At 40.1% G+C, this 20393-nt stretch overlaps 1 protein-coding gene across 2 annotated transcripts in view; it reads right to left on the bottom strand.

The window, feature by feature from the left end:
• Positions 1–656: 656 nt before the first annotated feature.
• The window catches only part of gdpd5a (glycerophosphodiester phosphodiesterase domain containing 5a), a 41950-nt gene continuing 22213 nt past the window's right edge, over positions 657–20393 (bottom strand). The window contains exons 3-17 of one of the 2 annotated variants that reach the window (XM_061740220.1): positions 13231–13334; positions 12921–13014; positions 12759–12818; positions 12573–12671; positions 12309–12402; positions 11835–11980; positions 10771–10853; positions 10328–10478; positions 9870–10091; positions 8796–8941; positions 6517–6664; positions 6058–6140; positions 4120–4134; positions 3757–3869; positions 657–1920 (exon numbers count right to left, since the gene is read on the bottom strand). In XM_061740220.1, the coding sequence (XP_061596204.1) occupies positions 1832–1920; positions 3757–3869; positions 4120–4134; positions 6058–6140; positions 6517–6664; positions 8796–8941; positions 9870–10091; positions 10328–10478; positions 10771–10853; positions 11835–11980; positions 12309–12402; positions 12573–12671; positions 12759–12818; positions 12921–13014; positions 13231–13334 (1647 nt within the window). In that variant the 3' untranslated portion in view covers positions 657–1831. The remainder of the gene's footprint in view (positions 1921–3756; positions 3870–4119; positions 4135–6057; positions 6141–6516; positions 6665–8795; positions 8942–9869; positions 10092–10327; positions 10479–10770; positions 10854–11834; positions 11981–12308; positions 12403–12572; positions 12672–12758; positions 12819–12920; positions 13015–13230; positions 13335–20393) is intronic. The other variant, XM_061740221.1, reaches the window with a different exon arrangement.

The following is a 20393-nucleotide window of genomic DNA, read 5'->3' as shown; positions in this document are numbered from 1 at the left end:
CATTGGCCTTTGAATAATATTTGCACATCATTGTGATTGATTAAGGATTACGGTAGGTCCATTTCAGTGATGCTGATATACATTGTTATTTGACTACTATAATGGTAAATAATGCAAGTTCAATTCATAATTGTGTGTAATTTTAATATTTAAAATTAACATTTCATCCAAAATTAAATACAATTCAAATCCATGACATTTACTATTCATTAGACTTTTCTGAGGTGGAGGGGGGTGTTGGAGGCTGGTTATTTTGCTAGGTGACTTTGGGACTAGTTAATAGTCATGTCAATCCTTAAAAGCACTCGAGTAAATCCTCAAATAGTGTAGAAATAGCGGTAGTGCAGTCGCCACACATATTTGATTTCAGCTAATTGATTAAAACATTTATAGTGAGTTCAACATCATCATCCACTTCTCTGTTATTGTGCTGCAGTTGAAAACAACCTCATATGGAAACTAAGCAGCTGAACCCTCGTTTTTTTTGGTTTGGGTCTTGGTCTTGAGCTGAACTAGTCTTGGTCTTGATCGTGTCTTGGTCTTGGTTTAGGTGATCTTGACTACAAGTCTGGCTGCTTGTGCTGAGAAAGCTACTAAGTGTAGCTTTTTATATCAACATATTTTCTTTGTTATGAATTCTCCACACAAGACACTCCTTGCATTTTTCAAGAAAAATGTTACTTTATTTAAACAATCAACATATCTACAGCTTAGAAGCTAGCTGTGAGCTTAAGTTAGTGCTAAAGATGACAATATCCAGTACTCTAGAAACAGGTCAACGTAACAAAAAGGCAGCATGTGAAAGTGGTAAACGCTAAAATGACTATGTAAAACAATCATGGCATGACAGAAAAGTGGCAGAAGAAAAAAAGATTCACTTTGACAGTAACATTCTTGCAAAACACCCAGAGCACCTCAACGCATTTAACTGCAAGAGGTCAAGTTTTCGACATACGCCCTCATCCGTCACAGTTAAATGACAACAAAATCATAATAAAAGCAATTATGAAATACATATCATTCATATATTTAAACCACTGAAAATCCTCTCAGAGGGAACAAAATAAAAACAAGAAAAGTAAGCCATATTTACAAATATTAATAACAAAACTCCACAGCGCTATTCTTGTCAGTAAAACATTAGTTAGGTAATATGGAATATTGCAGGAGTGCAGCTTTCTCGAATAAAATAAACTCAAGAAATCTGTGAGTTTGTCCCATCTTTAATTACTAGAACACAAAAATGAAAAAAGAGAGAAAGAATTCCAGTGTTTTGTGGTCGGTGACTAGTTTTTTTCTAAAGTTTCATCCTATGACTAAAACTAACCTCTTACTGTAAGTCATGAGGCCATAGGCACGTAGCAGCCCTGTGTTTCCTCTGATTTCTAGTCTCTTTTCCTACACAAATGTACAATTACTGAAAGCATCAATTTACTTTTTACAGTGAATTTTAAGGTGAAATTATAAGGTTGACCTATGTTAAAGCAATGAGGCTTAGACAGGCAGTCTTCGACAGAATAAGAGGGGAAAAACAGCATTAAAAACAAACTACCTACTAATTTATGTGTAAAAATACAGCATGATAGAATAACTATAGCTACAATAACACAGCCCAAGGGATAACTATGTTTTAACATACAGAAATAATAAAAGATCAGGCTACGCACTGGAAAATAAAAAGTACTAGGCTCATCACTTTGAGAGGAAGTGGACTCGTGTATCGGTGTCCCGGGTTTGCTCCCGTGTTCGGAGTAGGAAGTCATTTTAATCAGTGTGTGGGTTTTAGGTCAAGCCATCAACAAAACTTTCCAACAGTGGTTGCGCGCTCCACTCAGTGACGGAGGCCTCGAGAGTATCTCACATGACCGTTCTCAGGATACAGGGACAGATCCTCTGTGCTGCCGAGTCCGTTGTCGAGCTCTGAAAAGGACACGGAAACCGCAGAAATCACTGATGACGCCAAGCAGAAACAGCTGATATCTACAAACAGAAGGGAAATATCCAACTTCTGATGGATAGCAACCCTAAGATGGCCTGTTTGAGTGTGTACAGCATGATAATGTGCAGATAAAACACTGTGTGTGTGTTTCCTGTTGTCATAGTATTGTAAAAAAAAAAAAAAGAAGTAAACTTTAGGTTGGTGGTAATAATATTAGATGCAGTATCAATTAGGGGTGGGCAAAAATATCGATATGGCGATATATCGCGATACTTTTCCAGCCGATTCAATATCGATATTCAAAATTTGAATATCAATTTCTTTTTTTTTTTATCCCCGATCTTTTTCCCATTATATCACCCAGTGCTCCTACCTAAGTGACAGTCCTGGGCATTGCCACTCTCTACCAACCCTGGGAGGGCCCTGCACTGAGCTCAGGTTTTATTTCACGTTTTATTTCATTTTATAATTTATTTTTTCTATAACACAATTGCCTGTCCTTAAAAAATGAAAAATAATGGACAGAGGTTTATTTATTAATGGATTTATATCTATACTGACTGATCACTGTGCCTGTCCTTGGTTTTAGTACCCATCTTTCTTGTGTTTATTATCATTTGCCACATAATTAAAGCAACCTCATACTAAATTTAATGTTAATTTCATATGATGTAAATAATATGAAAAACATATACAAATATGTTGTAACTTTAGCTTGTATAGTTATAATAAAACATTGTTTTGACTCAGTTTGTCCCATGAATTGTCACTATAATCTGATAAACGTGCAACTCGGATTTTAAGATCCATCACTATCATCTGATGTACATGTATACAACTTGGATTTTAAGATGTGTAATGCATTTTTTAAATTTTTCGGTGAACTATGTAGAATATAATAATCGGGATATCGCATAATCGGGATATTGCAATGTGTATCGTATCGTGGCTCAAGTATCGTGATGCGTATCGTATCGTGAGGTCCTTCCCAATACCCACCCCTAGTTACAATATATGACTACTTGACTCAGGGCGTCCTCACACAAGCCAAGTTGACTGACTGTACTTCTTGAAGAAATTAAAGCAAATCAACAAATGAAATGATAAAGGAAGTGGAGTCTGTTCTGCTCTGGAGCCCCTGGACCTAAAAGAGGAATGTTACACAAGCTGTTCAACACAATGGACAATGCTACACACCCTCTGAACAACGCTAGATTAAAGAAACATATTCAGCTGAACGCTTCTTTAGCTTTGCTGCAATACGGAGTAAAAACAGAAAGTCCTCCCTGTTACCGTAACAACCCTTCACAAAAATTCGGAGGCTTTACATGGAAGCGTGCGTCTACTTCCCTCATATTTGGTCTAGTTTTTGGCTACTTTTCCTTTTATATCAGTCAAATACACTTCAGTTCAATCCAATTTATTTGGTGTCAGTTCAGTTCTCAGACTATTCGGCACCTCGATTAACCACGACAGTTATTTAAGATGTTTTGGGTCCACTTGCACACACAAACAAACTGTGAAGCCAAAACATGACACCAGTGGGTGGAGAGATGAAATCACTTCCTTCCCAGACAAAAAGTGGGCAAAGAAAGAATCACTATAAGAATGTCACACAGCCTCAGATGTTGAAAAGATGACTAGATACAAAAAAATAGCAGTAGCTTGAAGGTGAAACGCTTTACTTGCTGTATATAAGCTAGTTTTCACAGAGTGGTTGTGATTTTGAAGGGATGCTTTAAGCCGTGTGCTTATAGAGGCTGATGCTACAACCATATCTTTTTTGCTGTTGTGTTTGATTGCCTTCAGAGCTGTACCTGAGAATATTAGCTTCTCCTTCATCATATTGACGTCTCGACTGGGCCGTCGTACCACCGCACTCAGCATAATCTGCTCCGGGTTATAGTTCTGCATCCCACTAATCCTCCACCTGTTACAGTAAACACAGATACAAACCCTTACAAGTGCTCAGAGGCAATGATAGCAGGACCTCCATTACACCTTCACAAAAGGCAACAGCCACAGATTTAAAACAGGGCTACATTTGAAACACACACACACATTGGAAATGAAGAGTGGGGAAGGCAAGGAGAGATGCACCTCGGACTGTCAGGCACAAAGAGTACGAGGAGGACAGACGACGAGGCAGAAACAGAGGCCAAGGCAAATGCAGCAGTTACCTGATCATATGATAGCTGACAGATGCCAGGGGGCAGCAGAGGAAGGTTGCATGCAGATCAGGCAGAGGACAAAGAAAGAATGTCAAAGGAGGAAGACAGCAAGAGGTCATAGCTTAGAGAACAAACATGGAGAAACCCAGGAGACGTGGAAAAACATTGCAGGAGAAAGGAAAGAAAAGAGCTGAATGAAGAGTCAGTGCAGAAGCAGCAGATTGGACAGGACTTAGCTCAGGTCTGTGCAGGTGCTGTCATCACAGAAAACCTTTCAGATTGGGATTCCATGTAAATCTAGGTTCAGAAATGGTTTGAATATCCACACCAATGTTTTACAGGAACTTACAGTGAGCTCTGCTCACTAGAAACGATGCATATTGTTGACTGATCAGGCTTGACATTATCATAGATCTCAGCTCCGACGAGCAACAGCAAACAACAAACAAGCGTGATTGTGAATGTATGGCTTTCAACCCAGTTGTGTGGTGGATTGGACAAGCTTCCCACAGGCCATCGTGTCCCATCAGATGGCATCTGGGGAGTTTGGAGTAGTCTGCAAAAATATCATTGTAGGTTGGAAGCATCAAAATAGCATCTATGTGAATGATGCAGCGTTTCCCAGCAGAAGTCACGCTCTGGGTCTCTCAAAAGAGAACTACATTGAACTGATGAATGTTGTGGCTGATCTGTGTGAAACAAGCCATCGAAGAATGTGGACAAAAATTAAATGATTTATAAAAGGAGCAGTGTACCAACATATGAATAAAGATACTCTACCTATTGTGAGAAGTAGATTACTATGATTGTTATTATTAGATTTTTTAAATACATGCTTGAATGTCTTCTATGCACATTTGCTGCAATCCTAGTTTTTGAATCTTTTTAGGTTCGTGACCCCCAACCTGACCACCTAATACAGGTTTTGTTTGTCCATTAACTGTACTTAAGAGCCCTTTAAGACTTTATATTTAAATGCATCTTCCCTTTTCTCATTTGACCATTTGCAACTAGATGTCCTTTTCCCTCTACATATGCTCATAAACACAGAGCCAACATCGCACGTAGCTGGGCAGCATCAAGACCCCGGTAGTTGCACTCTTGCCGATGTTGATTACATTCAGTGACCTTTATTATAGCGTTGTAAATCAGAGAAAACTGCATTTTCATTTCTGTTACATTTATTTTCATATTCTGGAAAAAAAAATCACGGTACATAATATATCTGTGATGTTGTAAAGGTAAGTGTTATGCATCAGCTTTTATTTCTCTTTTCGCTCTGAACCGGCCTCTGTGATGAGAGAAGTCTCAAAACCTGTGAATCACTTTTCACAAGTGTTGCACTGCCCGCGAAGGGACGTCAGGCGAGCAGATCGTCCTTTTTTGTGAACCAGCACATATTTGCATTTCCAATGTTGTACGACCTTGTCGACATGCGTCCCAGAGGACGTCACGCTGTGGCCTGAGTGATCCCGTCTCCATGCGTCTTGATTGTGTTAACACTTTAGAGCTGTCCACGTGTGATAGGATCAGTCAGGGTGCATGTTAATGCCTCACGTTAATGGGGACAACAGGAACACGTAAACAGGCCTGAATCAAATAATAATGACAATAAAAACTAAACTAACCTCACCCTAACCCAATCAAAATGGGATCACTTCACCGTGGTAAAGCCATCTTTTTTTTGTTTTCTATCCCATTAAATCAAGAGATTTGTGAGCCTTGATATTTTTTTCAATGTTTAGGTGTCCTAGACTGAACAAATGATGGAATGTAACCTACGCAACAAACCGCTAGATGCCCCGATCCTCCTTCAGAATTGTTAGGATGAAAGATGGAGGAGTATCTCTGCTTACATTGTTATTATTATCATTACAAATGTGTGATGGATATATGTGCTCTATGTCTTCCGAAGTGAACATGAGTTGTGGTTCAGACTTTACTTACTTCTGGAAAAAGAAAATCCCCGTGACTACGGCCAGGGAGACGAGGTCTGAAGTGATCCAAATGAAGTTGTAAGCACTATGACTCTGCAAGAAAAAAGAAGGAAGTGAAGTTTCCTGGAGTTTCCACCGGAGGTCACTGTTTATGTCTGCTGAGCTCGCTCAATGCCATGACGAAAAACAACAGGACAGCTGCTCTTTCCTGCAGATCTTTGCTCTTATTTCACACCGCCGCGGCCTCTTTCCCAGGGTCCTGCTGTTCTCTTCAGCCACGCTGAGCTGAAGTCTGCCGCTGAGCTCCCTCATATTTCTCTGCGTCCTTGCCCTAAAGTCTTGCTGGGCCCTCGTAGGTCTCTGTCCCCTCTCCTGCTGTCCTCTCATGTCGCCTCCTGACCTTATCTGTTTGCTTGTGTGTGTGTGTGTGTGTGTGTGTGGGTGTGTGTGTGAGACGAGAGCTGTTTACCATGAGCCAGACAGGGTAAGGCACTTTTCCGAGGACTTGTGGGGCATCAGAGGACACAGAAGGCACTCCACTACACCACAGAAGGGAGTAGAGCCAGGGCTCATTCACAGGGTAGACTGTAACACTTATATTATTGGCCAGATATTCCCTGCGGGAGACAAAAGTACATGTCAGTAGTGCAGATAAAGCCCTCCCTCCTCTCACTTCGTTGCTCTGTTGTCAACATTTACGTCCTACATGGTCACTGTTTTCTCTTGAAAGTCGAGCCTGTGAAACTGATGTTACTGTATTTCACAAAGATGCTACGAAGGTTTGTTCAAGGGCACATTACACATCTGACAACATCTTTATCAGCGTTTAGAGTATGTCACACATGATGGTCAAAATATGCATTAAAGGACCCAGAATACTTAAATACTTCCTAGCTTCCTGAACATGCACACAAAATGCTCTGCAAAAAACCCACTGCTTTCTCTTAGGAAAAAGGTAAAATAGCATGTTTCTGTGCACTGGAATGACTGTTGTCTTGGGGTTCTTTGATAATTTTATACTCAATCTAGTGTGAACACATCCAGAGATGTTAAAACCACACACAACACAACTTTGTCTAAACTTTAATAGATTTAGGAAGACTAACTCTCTCACATCTGAAGACTGTAAGGCTGAGCTTAAAGACCGGGATGCAATATGATGCAGTGTCAGTATTTACACAACTATAAGTGTTCCTACCAGTTTTTGGCACTAATTACATTATAGAAAGACACCTAAACACTGAGGTCAAAGACGAGCGCCTCAGTTAAAGAAAGATTCTTCTTGATTGTTTTTCTGTCTGCAAAAATTTGGTGTTTTACCTTGAAATCCCTTAAAAATAATAAATAAATAAATAATAAAAATCACTCAGGTGATCATAAGTCACCCACCTGTGACCTGTGACTTGAGCCTTGGCTCAGACTTGTATTTTGAGACTCGTTAAAAGTCTTTAGTATTTTATTTTTAGACCACTATCTCCTGCCTCTTGAAATGACATTCCTCTCCTCATCATCGGTTGTAACTTCACAGTCGTGGGCCACGACCTCAGAGGACAACACCGTCCAACACAACAGCTACATGTGGCTGCGCTCCTCTGCGGCTACAGCGACAGCTGGGTCTGCTGGGTTCTGGAGGACCGACCGAAGGTGGGAACGGAATTCATGAGATTAAGGGGGAAAAAAAAATCAAAAAAAAAAAAAAAAAAAATCGATAGAAATCCAAATAATTATTAAGTGGAAATAGTTGTTTTATTTTCTTGTCATCTAAAAAGGGCAATAATGTTTTTACTTAGTTTTTTCTCTTCAGAGATCACAAGCGCTTTTTCCTTAATTGGAAAAAATATGGACATTTTGAAGACTTTTTTCAAAGTTTATAATATTGGCGAAAACTTAAATGACTAATTAGAATGTCACATTAATACAAATATGAACTTTATAAAGAAATCTGTCATTTTCTATTTCAAATGTTGCAATAGCCCGCTTAAAGCGATCATATGACAAACAACTCATCAGTGTTGCTCTTTAGGAGCAATTATGACAAGACTGTTTAAAACCCTCATGTTTATGTTATGTTTTTAAGAGGACTGGATGACATGCAATCATCTCCTTGAAACTTGATTTGGACTTGACACTGACTTCCAAAATGACTTGTGAACATCTGATTAAACCACAGAACAAAAAGGCGCCTGTTCATATCTGTGAGATGTTTAACTAGTGTATACAGTTCAGTGCTGAAGTCTTAGGACACCCCTTGAAGGTTGACCATCATTATTTAGTTTCCAGTCTCCTAAATATACAGACAGGAAATACAACCTAACTAATATCTGCAAACATCTGTATAAGGAAGTCTCCTCAATCTCCAGATCTGAGGGAGGCCACTGAGAAATTACTTTTACCTGTGGAGTCATCTTGTTTTGATTTTGTGTACATTTTATCACGGTACTGTACATTTGTTTATCAGTAAACTCCTGTGTCTTTATCTTGGCTGCTCTGCAACGCCCGCTCTGCAACGCTCGCTCTGCAACGCTCGCTCTGCAACGCCCGCTCTGCAACGCCCGCTCTGCAACGCCCGCTCTGCAACGCCCGCTCTGCAACGCCCGCTCTGCAACGCCCGCTCCGCAACGCCCGCTCCGCAACGCCCGCTCCGCAACGCCCGCTCCGCAACGCCCGCTCCGCAACGCCCGCTCCGCAACGCCCGCTCTGCGACGCCCGCTCTGCGACGCCCGCTCTGCAACGGGCACTTGCTCTTACTGTATGTCTTTGAAGCCGGCCTTGCTGTAGTGGAGGGTCAGACTTGTGATTCCCCTGTGTTTCATCTCTGCCATTGACAGCTTCTCATTTGTGGTCTGCTGAATCCCTCGCACCCTCCCCCTGTCCGTGTCCGGGGACATCACCACCTTGGAAAACACATAACACGAGGGTAGATCCAAAACAGACAATATGCACTTTCATTATAAAAAAAATATACAAGTTGACTGCAGGATTTAAATATCAGATTAACACATTAGCGTTCTGATTTTTATATGCTCATGATTCACCAATCCATTTTTCTATAGTTCCAATATACACCTTCCAAATACAATATACACTTATTACTATAATTATAATGATTGTTCTTGATGATATTATGCGTTATGTGACATGAGGCTGTAGTGTGCCACAACACGTATTATAAGAGCAAAAAGGATACTAAATAAAATAACAATTTAAAGAAGGGAAATATATCTGAACTGAACAGGAAGCAACAAGTGCAACGTTTTTGTTCTGATCTGGTGGCCGCGTCAATCCCAAACCCTGTCACATTGGGCAGGACACTGAAAGCCACACTGCACTGGTGCACACTGCACAATGACCGTTTCCAGATGTTGGGAGGGTTTTGTCAGGAAGGGAAATATAAAACCTACGCCGAATCAGGAGGCTCCGGAAGCAAAGCAGCTGTCTGCTTATCTGAAAGTGGGCTGTTTGGTTCCTGGCCTCACTCCCAGTAGGACACCGTGTGTGTCAGAGGTAGCTGGCATTAGCTCTGATGCATTTATTGGCGTGTGATATAAAAAATTCTGCCTAGAATAAGTAAAAAGATGTCTGTATACATTTTTGTAGACTAAACGAGTGGTATAGCAATGTGGCTTGGGCCGCAGGGCTCTGAGCGGTCCACACTAGGAAGTGTTATATAAAGACAGTCCCTATATTATATCCAGCACATCAAACAACTTAACATTAACAATGCCCTCTCTGAACACAATGGACTCTGCCTATGATCTACAGTGGTAAGACAACTGCAATGAACTCTTTGAACTCATCAATGGAACATTTTGCAGGACTAACCCTTTTCTGGGAAATCCCTGCTTTCTGCAGAGCCCACAGCGTGTCCATGAACCAGCTCCGGAAGCGCGGGTGTTCTGGTGGAGGTTTGCGGACTTTGAGCACAGCAGAGCTGTTGGCCCTGGCAGTCAGGCGAAGCATTTCCACCAGGCTGCAGACCGTCAGGTTTGCTATCCTGCTGCGATCCTTGGGTGTCAGGGTGTTCACGGTCCAGTACGGGTCACTCTGGAAGCAGAACACAGACACCCAGATGTGGATTCTGAGGGACAAACTAAATCAGGTTCTTCTGTGTGTGTGCATATACTTTTTTCAAATGGTGTTTCTTGACATTCTTAGTTTTTTGCACTGCAAAAAACTCAATTTGTAGTGTAACGTTTCCAATCACATACTTTAAAGTTCAAAAAACTATTTTAAATGAAATGACAGGACTTTGGGTGATGAGTCCGAGTGGATTTCAGCACCTCCAAAAACCACTGCCCCGCGTTTAGAGAGCGTATCTCAGTCCAGTTGAAGGAGGAGGCGTCGTCATGCTGTCTGGCTGGAAAGACCCGACTGACGTCTGTGGTCCGTCTCAGCGAGTGGTCTCTCATGAGGAAAGGAATGCCGTCCACACTACGAGAAGCAAAGCAGTCACTATACAGCTCATATCATAGACACAATGCAATTATTATACAGTAATACCAAAGCAATAAAGTAGCTGAATAAATAAGCTTACATTATTAATTCAATTAAATGAGAGCAGGTGCTGAAAAAAGTAAATCACATTTTTTTGACGGCTTTTCTCCCATTAAAATGAATAATTTCTACGACTCAGTCCATGTCTCAACTGGGAGCTATATCTGGAGCCTGAGAGGACTGAATCCATTAAATATTGATACATCATTATTAATGTGTAATTAATAACCTGATGGTGACGTCTGCTCCCAGGGAGTTGGCTCCATGCTGCAAGGCTCGGTTAAAGGACATCATGGTGTTTTCTGGGGCCAGCTGGAGTGAAAACACAACACGAGGATGAGAGAACTAAACAGGAATGTGCCATTTCCAGATCATGCATTCGTGTGAAATGATGATGTTAAAATGAAAAGGTCTGACTAAAAGAAGTTTAATCAACGTATCAAACCATCACAAATGTATTCAAGCTTCAAACTTAAATTATGACAGATAAATACTATATGAGAGAATGGAGAAACAGGACAATTGGCTTCATACGGTCATAACATTTTATGCAGAATACTTTCAACATCAAAAATTTTGACTACAGCCACATGAACTTTACATTTTTAAGTGTAAACTTTTGTCACACTTATGCCAAGCATTCAGACTCGATCCTATAAAACTGAGAATCACTGATCTGCTACAGATTTTTCAGTTTTTAAATGCATATATTGCTGACACATCTGTATGAACAGAATTAAAACAATATAGAAATGATGACGAAGTTGCATCGATCCATAATTTGTTTTAATGTGTACATTAAACGTTCCCTGTGTAAACAACAATATGAAGATGCAGCTTCAAGTACGGCTGACCTCAGCTGGTATGTAGCCAAAGTCTGGGTAAGGGTTAGGGGAAAGAAGGCTGCTACTGGCTCACTCGCAGGAGGAAATTCATAATAAAAGCAATCTGAGACAAAAATAATTTCCAAGGGGAAACCAAGGGGAATTTCTACCTGCTTTCTCTCGCGCATGCACGCCTAGTGACCATGGATGTTTATGTGATACACGTTTACACAAGACCTTTTCCAGGGAGTTGAAAAGCTCTGAACTGCCTGCATTTGTTTAAAGCTAGCGATGTGGAGCAGTAATAGGACACTAATGTGCACCGAGTCTCACAACATCACCCTCGTGACGTGTTCTGCAGCTACACACAGCTCTGTTGTATGCATGCAGCACACATTCATTGTGCTGTATATGATGAAAACTGGTGCTTTAACATAACAACTGTTATGTAACGCCCTCTTGGACTCACCATGGGTGCACCTCGCTGGCCAATGACGTCTGGCCGTGGTTTGAGGGTGTGGCGGTCCATGATGCAGGGGCAGCTGAATGTGAGCGGCGCCACGCAGACAGCCAGGAGGACCATAACGTAGATCAGTAACACCACCGCTTGGAAATCTAAGAAGTCAAAAAGGAGGAGAAGGATTTCAGTAGCCACTTATTTCATCCTTAATACTTCCTGATTCCATTTACTCATTTCAAAGAGCTCATGTTTGCTATGTGCCGATTCATTGATGTGGAGGCAATAATCATTTACCCACAACTTTCACTCAGTTACAGAAATGGACTGGAAAATTAATTCAGCATACATATCCATGCACTTCTAAAAGGTAAATTGCACCAAAAACGCTTTATAAATCAGATTACTAAAATAATATATAGTGTATGAGACCAAAAGCAAAAAATATGCTCAACCCTGTTTAGTTTAATACAAGTCAACACTTACCGGATCTCTCTTTACGGACCACATATCCTGCTACCAGCCAGCTCAGAGCTGTGATTACAGTCAGGGAGCCGATGTGCAGGAAAGGTGCTGTGGACTGGTAACAAGAGGCCATGTTTTATTCAGGGCAAATTCAGAATTTGATGATACATATAATGATATTAAGATACTTTTGATGCAATTATGATTTAATAAAAATAAAATTTAATTTTAGTCAAAAGTCATATACAGCAGTTTATGGCACAGTAATCTTGAATATAGACCAACCCGCAAGGACACAAGCAGGATGCCCCACTCATCTCTCCAGAAGTCATAAACAGAGATGATCCCAGAGACAGTGGTGAGTAATGTAGCCAACACCCCAATCTGTGGAGATGAGACACGATGCTGAAACTTTGATACATGAGTGACGCAAAATCCATGGCAACAGTGTGAGAGGTTTTGTGACAGCACCTTGTGAACCCAGTAGAGATTGAGCTGCTGACCCAAAGATATATGGAAACATGCTAAAATCTGGGGGTGATAAAATATGACATTCAGTTAGCTGGATCTCAAATGATCAACATTTAAATCATCTGGTAGTTTAGTTAAAAAGACAAAAAAAGAAGCTTTTACCAATAAGAATGAGATGTAGCTGAAGCACAGGGTGGTGGATGTGAGAATGGGGATGGTCTCATCCTTCCACTCTCCAGAACGGTTGTACACCGACCTGAAGTGAACAGGTAAGAGTGGCCACAGAGTGGAGACATCCACATTCGTGAGAAATAAAGATCCCCATCTCTCCCACTATACACCATCTATCTACCATCCTACTGTTCATAAAATCGTCGACATCGATGACAGCCTGGTTACCTCTGCAGGTCACGAACACCTTTTCACTGACTAGTTTACATACATTATGAAAAAAGAAAAAAAACACACTTACCTATTGAAATCATTGAAATCATTTTGTGCCACCAACCAGAAATAGACCCAAAAGAGAAGCAAAAGGAAAGAACTGCACAATATGACGAACCATGCGCACTCCCACTGTACAGAAAAACACAAAAATACTTGGTTCAAATTTGACAAATACCTTTCTATGAGACAAAAATGTGTTGCTTATCATTTTAAAGCAACAAACAACTGCAATCTGGCTCTTTTATTTCCATCAGGTCTTTGTTCTTTCACTGTTGGAGATTTACAGTCTGCAAATACAATGTTTTATCATTGCTTGCATAGTGTTGGTTTTAGAGCCAGTGTTAAAGAAATCATACTGTCAGCCCTTTATTTAAATACAAATACAATACTGTGTTTTCAGTCAGTCACAGAGCAAACACAACGGTGCACACTCGCAGCTTCAAAACAATTCATGAACACCAATTAATCGTATGTGTGCTGGACTGTGGGAGCAAACTAGAACGTCCACAAGCAACCCAAGAGGACACAAAGGAAACACAGTTCCACACAGAAAAGCTCCAGCTGGTTGGCAATGTTCAACCTTCCTTTCATGCAGCAACAGTGACCAGTGGACCAATATGTCATCATCTAAAGCTGACAAAAAATAAGACTTGAATTCTTGGCAAAGTTTTTTCTTTTTCTTCTTTTTTACCTAGAAGCTATGGTTGAAAGGAAGTAGGGCTGTTCGATTAATCGATTTAAATCGTAATCGCGATTATGTAATTAGAACGATGTTAAAACATGAAAATCGTAAAATCGATTTTTCACTTTTTTTTTATTTTATTTTTTTTTAATTAAAAAAAATTTTTTTTTAACCTTGTCTGCACACATATTAATGATTGATACCATATTAATGATTGATGGAAATACCTCTCAATACCTGCGACAAGTGCCCCATTACACACCTCTACCTCCTTCATGGGTTGCATTATTATTTAGCATGCAAAGACCCAGTTTAGTTTAATTAGAAAATGTCTTGTTTTATTTAATTGGAAATATAACTTACTGTATGTTTGCAAGTGCTGATTTGCTGATTTTTTTTTTCAGAGATAAAACTTTATATTTTATTATATTTTTTAAAACTTTTTTTCAACTTATTTTACAGAGTTTTGCACTTTATTCATTCATTTTTGGTTTAATAAGAGCAAAGTTTGCACTTAAAGCCCAATGGGGCAAATGTTCAATAAAAAAACAGCATATTTGAAATCATTTCTTTGCCTTTTGTCAATTCACAAAATAATCGTAATCGTAATCGAAAATCGGATTTTGAGAGAAAAAAAAATCGAGATTTTATTTTTGGGCAAAATCGAACAGCCCTAAAAGGAAGTGGAGCACCTGAAGTGCCTCAAATATGAACTTGAAGTAGTTGATTTGGTCGGTAATTGACCTGTGACCTGTGAGGCTTTTTGCAGACTCCACGGTTTTTGCGTTCTTATCAGATCATAACATCACACACTGTACAAATTGGATCTGCCTAATCTTAATCTTAATCTTTAAACAACCAGACCGTTGTAGTCAGACTGTAGGACGAAGCCCCCCTTGTGTTGCAGGTTACGACCTGATGTGGCGGGATGTAGGTTACGTCATCAGCAGATAAAAAGTGAAAATGAACCTTGCTTTTATTGGCAACGGAGAATGTATTCCCGGTCATGAGTGAGAAGAACAGACCAACTTTGGATGTCAGTTTCGCACATAGCACACATGATGAGTCTCCGACTGCAGCTACACACATTATGTGTGACAAATTCTGTTACTGCGACTCCACCAGCTCTGATTCTTTCTCAGAGTCTCATGAAGCTTAGGTTATTTTATGTTTCACTTTTTTGAAGGACTTTCGCTGGGTCGTATTAATACATAATTTCAAGTTCAATTTTAATCGTCTAGTCAAGTGATTCTCAACTGGGGGTCCAAGGACCCCTATTGGTCCGTGGTGTAATTGCAAGGGGTCCACGGGTCTGTGATAATAAAACATTTTTACTTTTTTTAAAGATTCTCTGACATTTATAGAAATACATTAATATTTTACTCAAATGTGACCAAGACTTATCTACCTAAACTACAGAGGGTAACGTGACCTCTCTTTCACAAGTGTAATTCATTGTATTTTATAATAAAACATCTTGCACCTGTTTGCATTGTTGAAGTTTCTGCATTACACTGTAATACAAACGTAACACGATCTGCATCCTTTTCAAATTATGAGCCCTCTAGTTTCAGTAGGCATACACCCTTCATTTCTTTAAAATGCTTTTATTGTGGAAAAATTAGCAGGGAGCTGTTGGGGAAACGCTGATTAATTTGAAAAGTTCAAGTTAGCGCTGGAAATTGCAATAATGTCAAAAAAACTGAAACAAGGATGAACATGATGAGAACAGTAACACAAATAAGAGGAATAAAAAAAGAAGTACACGATGATTGCAGGGGCTCAAGGACCCCAAAAAGGTTGAGAACCACTGGTTTAGTCAGTAGACGGAGTCATCAGGCAAGGTCATATAACTGCTTCCAGCAGTGCGTGACGGTGGTCTTGGCATCTCTCAAATTGTACGATGTGAGACAGCTGATTTGGACCTGGGAAAGCAGATATTTCCACGATTCTTTCATGACAGCTATCTTTCGTCTGAGAGGGCCAAACATGTGTAGTGCGTGGGAGCTATAAGACATTATCTGTGAGGTACCGGATGGAAAGGTGTGTCAGCAATGCAACTTTAAACAAATGTCACTTTGCTGAAGTTTACTGTTCTCAAAAGGTCAAAGGGTAGCTGACACAACAATCAGAATCAGTCAAATATCCAGCTTTTAATCTGAGTTCAGTCAGTCCGTTCACCCAGTGATTAACACAAATGCTTCAGTGTCATTTTTACAACCTAACACTTAAATTTGAGCTCTGAACGTCTTACTTCAGATTACATGTACATTGAACTATCAGGAGGGATAAGCATCAATTTAACCAGCTGTCTTGATCCTTAAGTTGGAGCTTACAGATGGAAACTAGGTGATGCAGGGGGTTTATGGAAGCAGCAAGCCTGGGAGTCATGCATCAGTTGACGAGAGATTAGCACTGTTTTTCTCCTTAAAAAAGACCAGTGAACTTAGAGGGGGTAAATGGAAAGAGCCCAGTAGGGAGGTGTATGCCAACGCAATGTGCTGCTTGAGTTGACTGCCTGAACTGGCTCCCAGGAATCGCTACACTCGTGACTCTGTAAATCGGTCAGAACATGACACTTCATACATTTTCTGTAGCATATTTTCTGTATGCAGTCATTAGAATGGCACCGGACAAACTTCAATCAACTGTTTTTCTCTGCTTTTCTGGTGGTTTCAGTTACAACAGTTGTTGCCTTTTGGCTAATTCAACATTTCATTTAACTTCATGTCTTAAGTTGGACTATTTTGTTTAACCATCTTTCCACTCCTCTGTCTTGACATGTGTGGCAAAGATACGGAGGAGAGTCTGAGGAGCCTTGAAGGACTCTTCCCCTCAGTGGTTGACAGGATTAAAAGCTCGTGCCATGTGAGGGGGAGGTGTAGAGTATGATAGGTAAGTCAACAGATCCTGCAGAACACTGATCAGCTTTGCACCCTACTGCGTCTCAACTAACCATCTGCAGAGACTTATATAAGAAGTGGGTCCATGATCATAGAAAATCCCAAAACCAATTACAGTATATGCCTTTAAAGGCATCAAAAGGAAACAAAATACTCACATGTTTATTTATACTGACTTTATATTTCATTTTAATGATTAACATTTGTATGCATGTTCATATAGTTTTTCTTTCAAAGAAGTGGCCACATGCATCTGTGACAACCTGTCGACCTGTGGCAGTAAAACTAATGGAGGTGGATCTATGATAGTTCTCTTGGTCTGGCAGTGACATCAGGCTCAGTACACCTGAAACTGAGTGTGAATAGAAAAGTGTAAGTGTAAATATAAAAAATAACCTAGTGGTTACAGATGTGGTCTTGGGTCTGGAGGACCCAGTTTCAATCGCACTGCGACATCAGACACTCTCTGTCCATCTCCCTCCAGCAGCTGCCACTTTATTGAGGTTTTTGTAGTGAAATGAGGAGGTATCATAGAGATAACTTCTCATTTCAACTAACTGGATCAGCCGTTCCACATCCATGTCCGTTTCCTACAGCACTTTCAACCGGCTTTCAATGCGAGCGACAGGAAGAAAATAGAACCCTACGTCCGACAAATGTTCAGCTCAAAACGGCGCGCCGCGTCGTGCTGCACAGCGCTGCGTTGCTGCGGCCAGTTAGTACAGTCCAATAGAAAATAAAGCAATGGAATTGATTTTGTCGCTGACGCTCGCATGCATGCATGACACGGTGTGAAGGCTGATTTATGGTTCTGCGTTACACCAACGCAGAGCCTACGGCGTAGGGTCTGCGTCGATTTAACGCAGAACCGTAATTCAGGCTTAACTCTGCCGGCCGGAGCTTCCGCCGTTTTTTCGTAGCGGTGTATCGCGTCATTCAGGCAGCCAATCAGCACAGTGCCTCATTATCATAGCCTCCCTGCCCACTCAGAATCCCGCATAGAGAAGATGGTTAGAAACGGTAAAGATAAAGACATGGCCCAGAGGCTGAATTTCTAATGTATATAGAAAAAACAATCAAAAGCTTGTTTTTAAGACATTCAAGGCCAAACAGAGAATAATTTCCCCTTGTGAGATGAAAAAAGGCTATAAAAACTTAAAAAAAAAAAAAAAAAAAACAGCTGTGAAGCCAGACGGACATTGTCAAATTAGTGGAAGCAGTGTCCTGGAGAGCAGCCACAATTACTTCAGAGAATACAGCCGTGTGGCCAAAATGTCATATTTTTGGTGAATCTTATACAATTAATATCATAGGGGGAGTAAGTGATTACTTAAGAAAAAAATAAATTTACTCTGTAATAGTTAACAATTAAATAAGTATTTTGAGATTAATATGAAAAACAACTGTGGAGGCTGAGACACTGTAAAACAACACGCCCAGTTATTGTCTTTGACCTAGAGAAAGGATTTTTTGCCTCTGACCAAATTTTCTGCATGTTTTCATAGTAGAAATGAGGATTCCTCCCCTGGAGTGTGTGTGACTGGTGTTGTAGGGCAGGATGGGGTGGAGCTGCCACCGGAACCAGCTCAACGGGCCAAAATCATAATGCACCAAAAACCTGTATGTGGTCTGAAAAAAGTTTATATTTGAGGTGGTTACAGAGTAAAAAAAGGATGCAGCAGTGAAGTTGGACAAGGGTCAGGACAGGAGGGACTGCAGAGCGATACATACCACAGTGAATGTTTTTCAGCTGGACAGGTACCGTGGAAACAGTTTTATGCCTTGTTATCTGGGTGAAACATGAGGAAAACACTGTTCATTCCTTGTGTCTATTTGCACATGTTTTATGATAATGTATGTAAGAGTATTTATATTGTGTTTTTGCTGTTTTTTAACAGCTGGCTCAGCGGTTTTTGTCTAAGATGGTGATTCTTGGACCGTCTTCACCAGCACTCAACCACGAGCAAGCTCATATTTGTATGATGTAGCAACTTGCTGCTTTTTCCGTATTTCCGGGGCACATGTCATGCTCATGTTTATATGATGCGTTTGCTTTGCTGCTTAATGTTGGAATCATCTCTTATAGAATCTCTTACATAGTCTCTTATCTCTTACATAGAGATTATCTTCCCATTTGTTTGTCTAGTCTAGTGTCTCATGCTTTGTATGATTAAAAATGGCTTTAATATTTTCTGAATCATACGCCCCAGATTCCGGGGCCACTTGTTAGCTCCGGCTTAACAATACATCGCCACCCTCAACATCACAACCCTCATAATTATAGACATCTTTTTTTCCTTTTTATCCAATTGGAGGTCTGATTCTGGTGGCATGACTTTTGATGGAGGTGTGAAGGGAAAGGCTGGGCATTTTGTCTGTATACATTAAAAATTCATCTTATTCCTACATTTCCCAGTCCTCATCTACCTCTCCTTTAAAATTAATTCTCACTGATAATGTCTACTTTTAGTTTTCCATTTCTGGAGTAGGATCAGATTAAAAAAAAACAATACTACTGTGATTTGAATTACAGTCACAAGAAAAGTTAAAGTTTTTTTTAAATAAAAAGAAAAAAAAATCTCCTTGGTATAGGTTATGAGAGAGAACTCTAGTTGCCAAATGAGACTCCTTCCTTCTGTTTCTAACAGTAGGAAGGAGCCTCTTACATCTCTTGACAACATATGGGAAATGATAATCGCATAAAGGCACTGCTTTTACTCATCTAATCAACAACTAAATTACCAGGACAGAGTGTATGTTTAACTGATTCTATATGATGTATTATTAGTGTAAAACAAACAAAACTCCCTATAAACCAGATCTGACTAAATATTATATTTTTCAATTTTTAACAACCAGTTTCTTAAGTTTCTAGTTTTTCATGGCGCTGTTTGCAGTGTTGGTCAGAAAGAAAAAGAAATACTGACGAGTGTGGAAATGAGGACGACAAGCTTGTAGCGACTAAAACCAAAGCAGAGCTAAATCAGAGAAATATGGGATAATGTGGAGAATGCCAACTTCATTTCATTTGTTGCTTGGATGGTTTTGGTTTGTTTCTTGGTTTTCAAGTTCTGGTTTGACTCCCCTTGTTCAAATGTGGCCCGATTGTTCACAGCTGTGTTTTTTTTAACTCACATGAATATACAGCATATTATTTTTATTATTAAGGGATTTACTGTTACTCCCCTAATATCCTCATAAAAGTTACTAGACATCTGTACATGGATACATCTTTACATCAAAGATCTGGAACATGTTCCAAAACAAAGTGGAGACAGTAAAGCTGCCGACATTGAACTAATATACTGTATAATGTTGCCATTCTGTCCCACCACACTTGGTGGTGTAGCATTGAGGACATCAAAGGATGATGTATTTCAGGGTTATTTTGACCATTTTTTTCTGAAAACAAGTCCTAAGGTGTGCCACAGCAGGGGGACATGTTCTTGTATTTTCTCTGTTTCAAAAGTCTCCACAGATTCTCTTCTGGAAACGGTCACGGCTGCAAGCACACCAGTCCAGTAACTGTAATGTCTTTTGAACCAGCCTTTGTAATCTACCGGTATGCTGATTTTGGTGTCTGTGGTTGTTGGTCTTGTTGAA

The sequence above is a fragment of the Cololabis saira genome, chromosome 14 (assembly GCF_033807715.1).
Source record: "Cololabis saira isolate AMF1-May2022 chromosome 14, fColSai1.1, whole genome shotgun sequence".
Lineage (NCBI taxonomy): Eukaryota > Metazoa > Chordata > Actinopteri > Beloniformes > Belonidae > Cololabis > Cololabis saira.
This window is presented reverse-complemented; position numbering and strand designations above follow the sequence as displayed.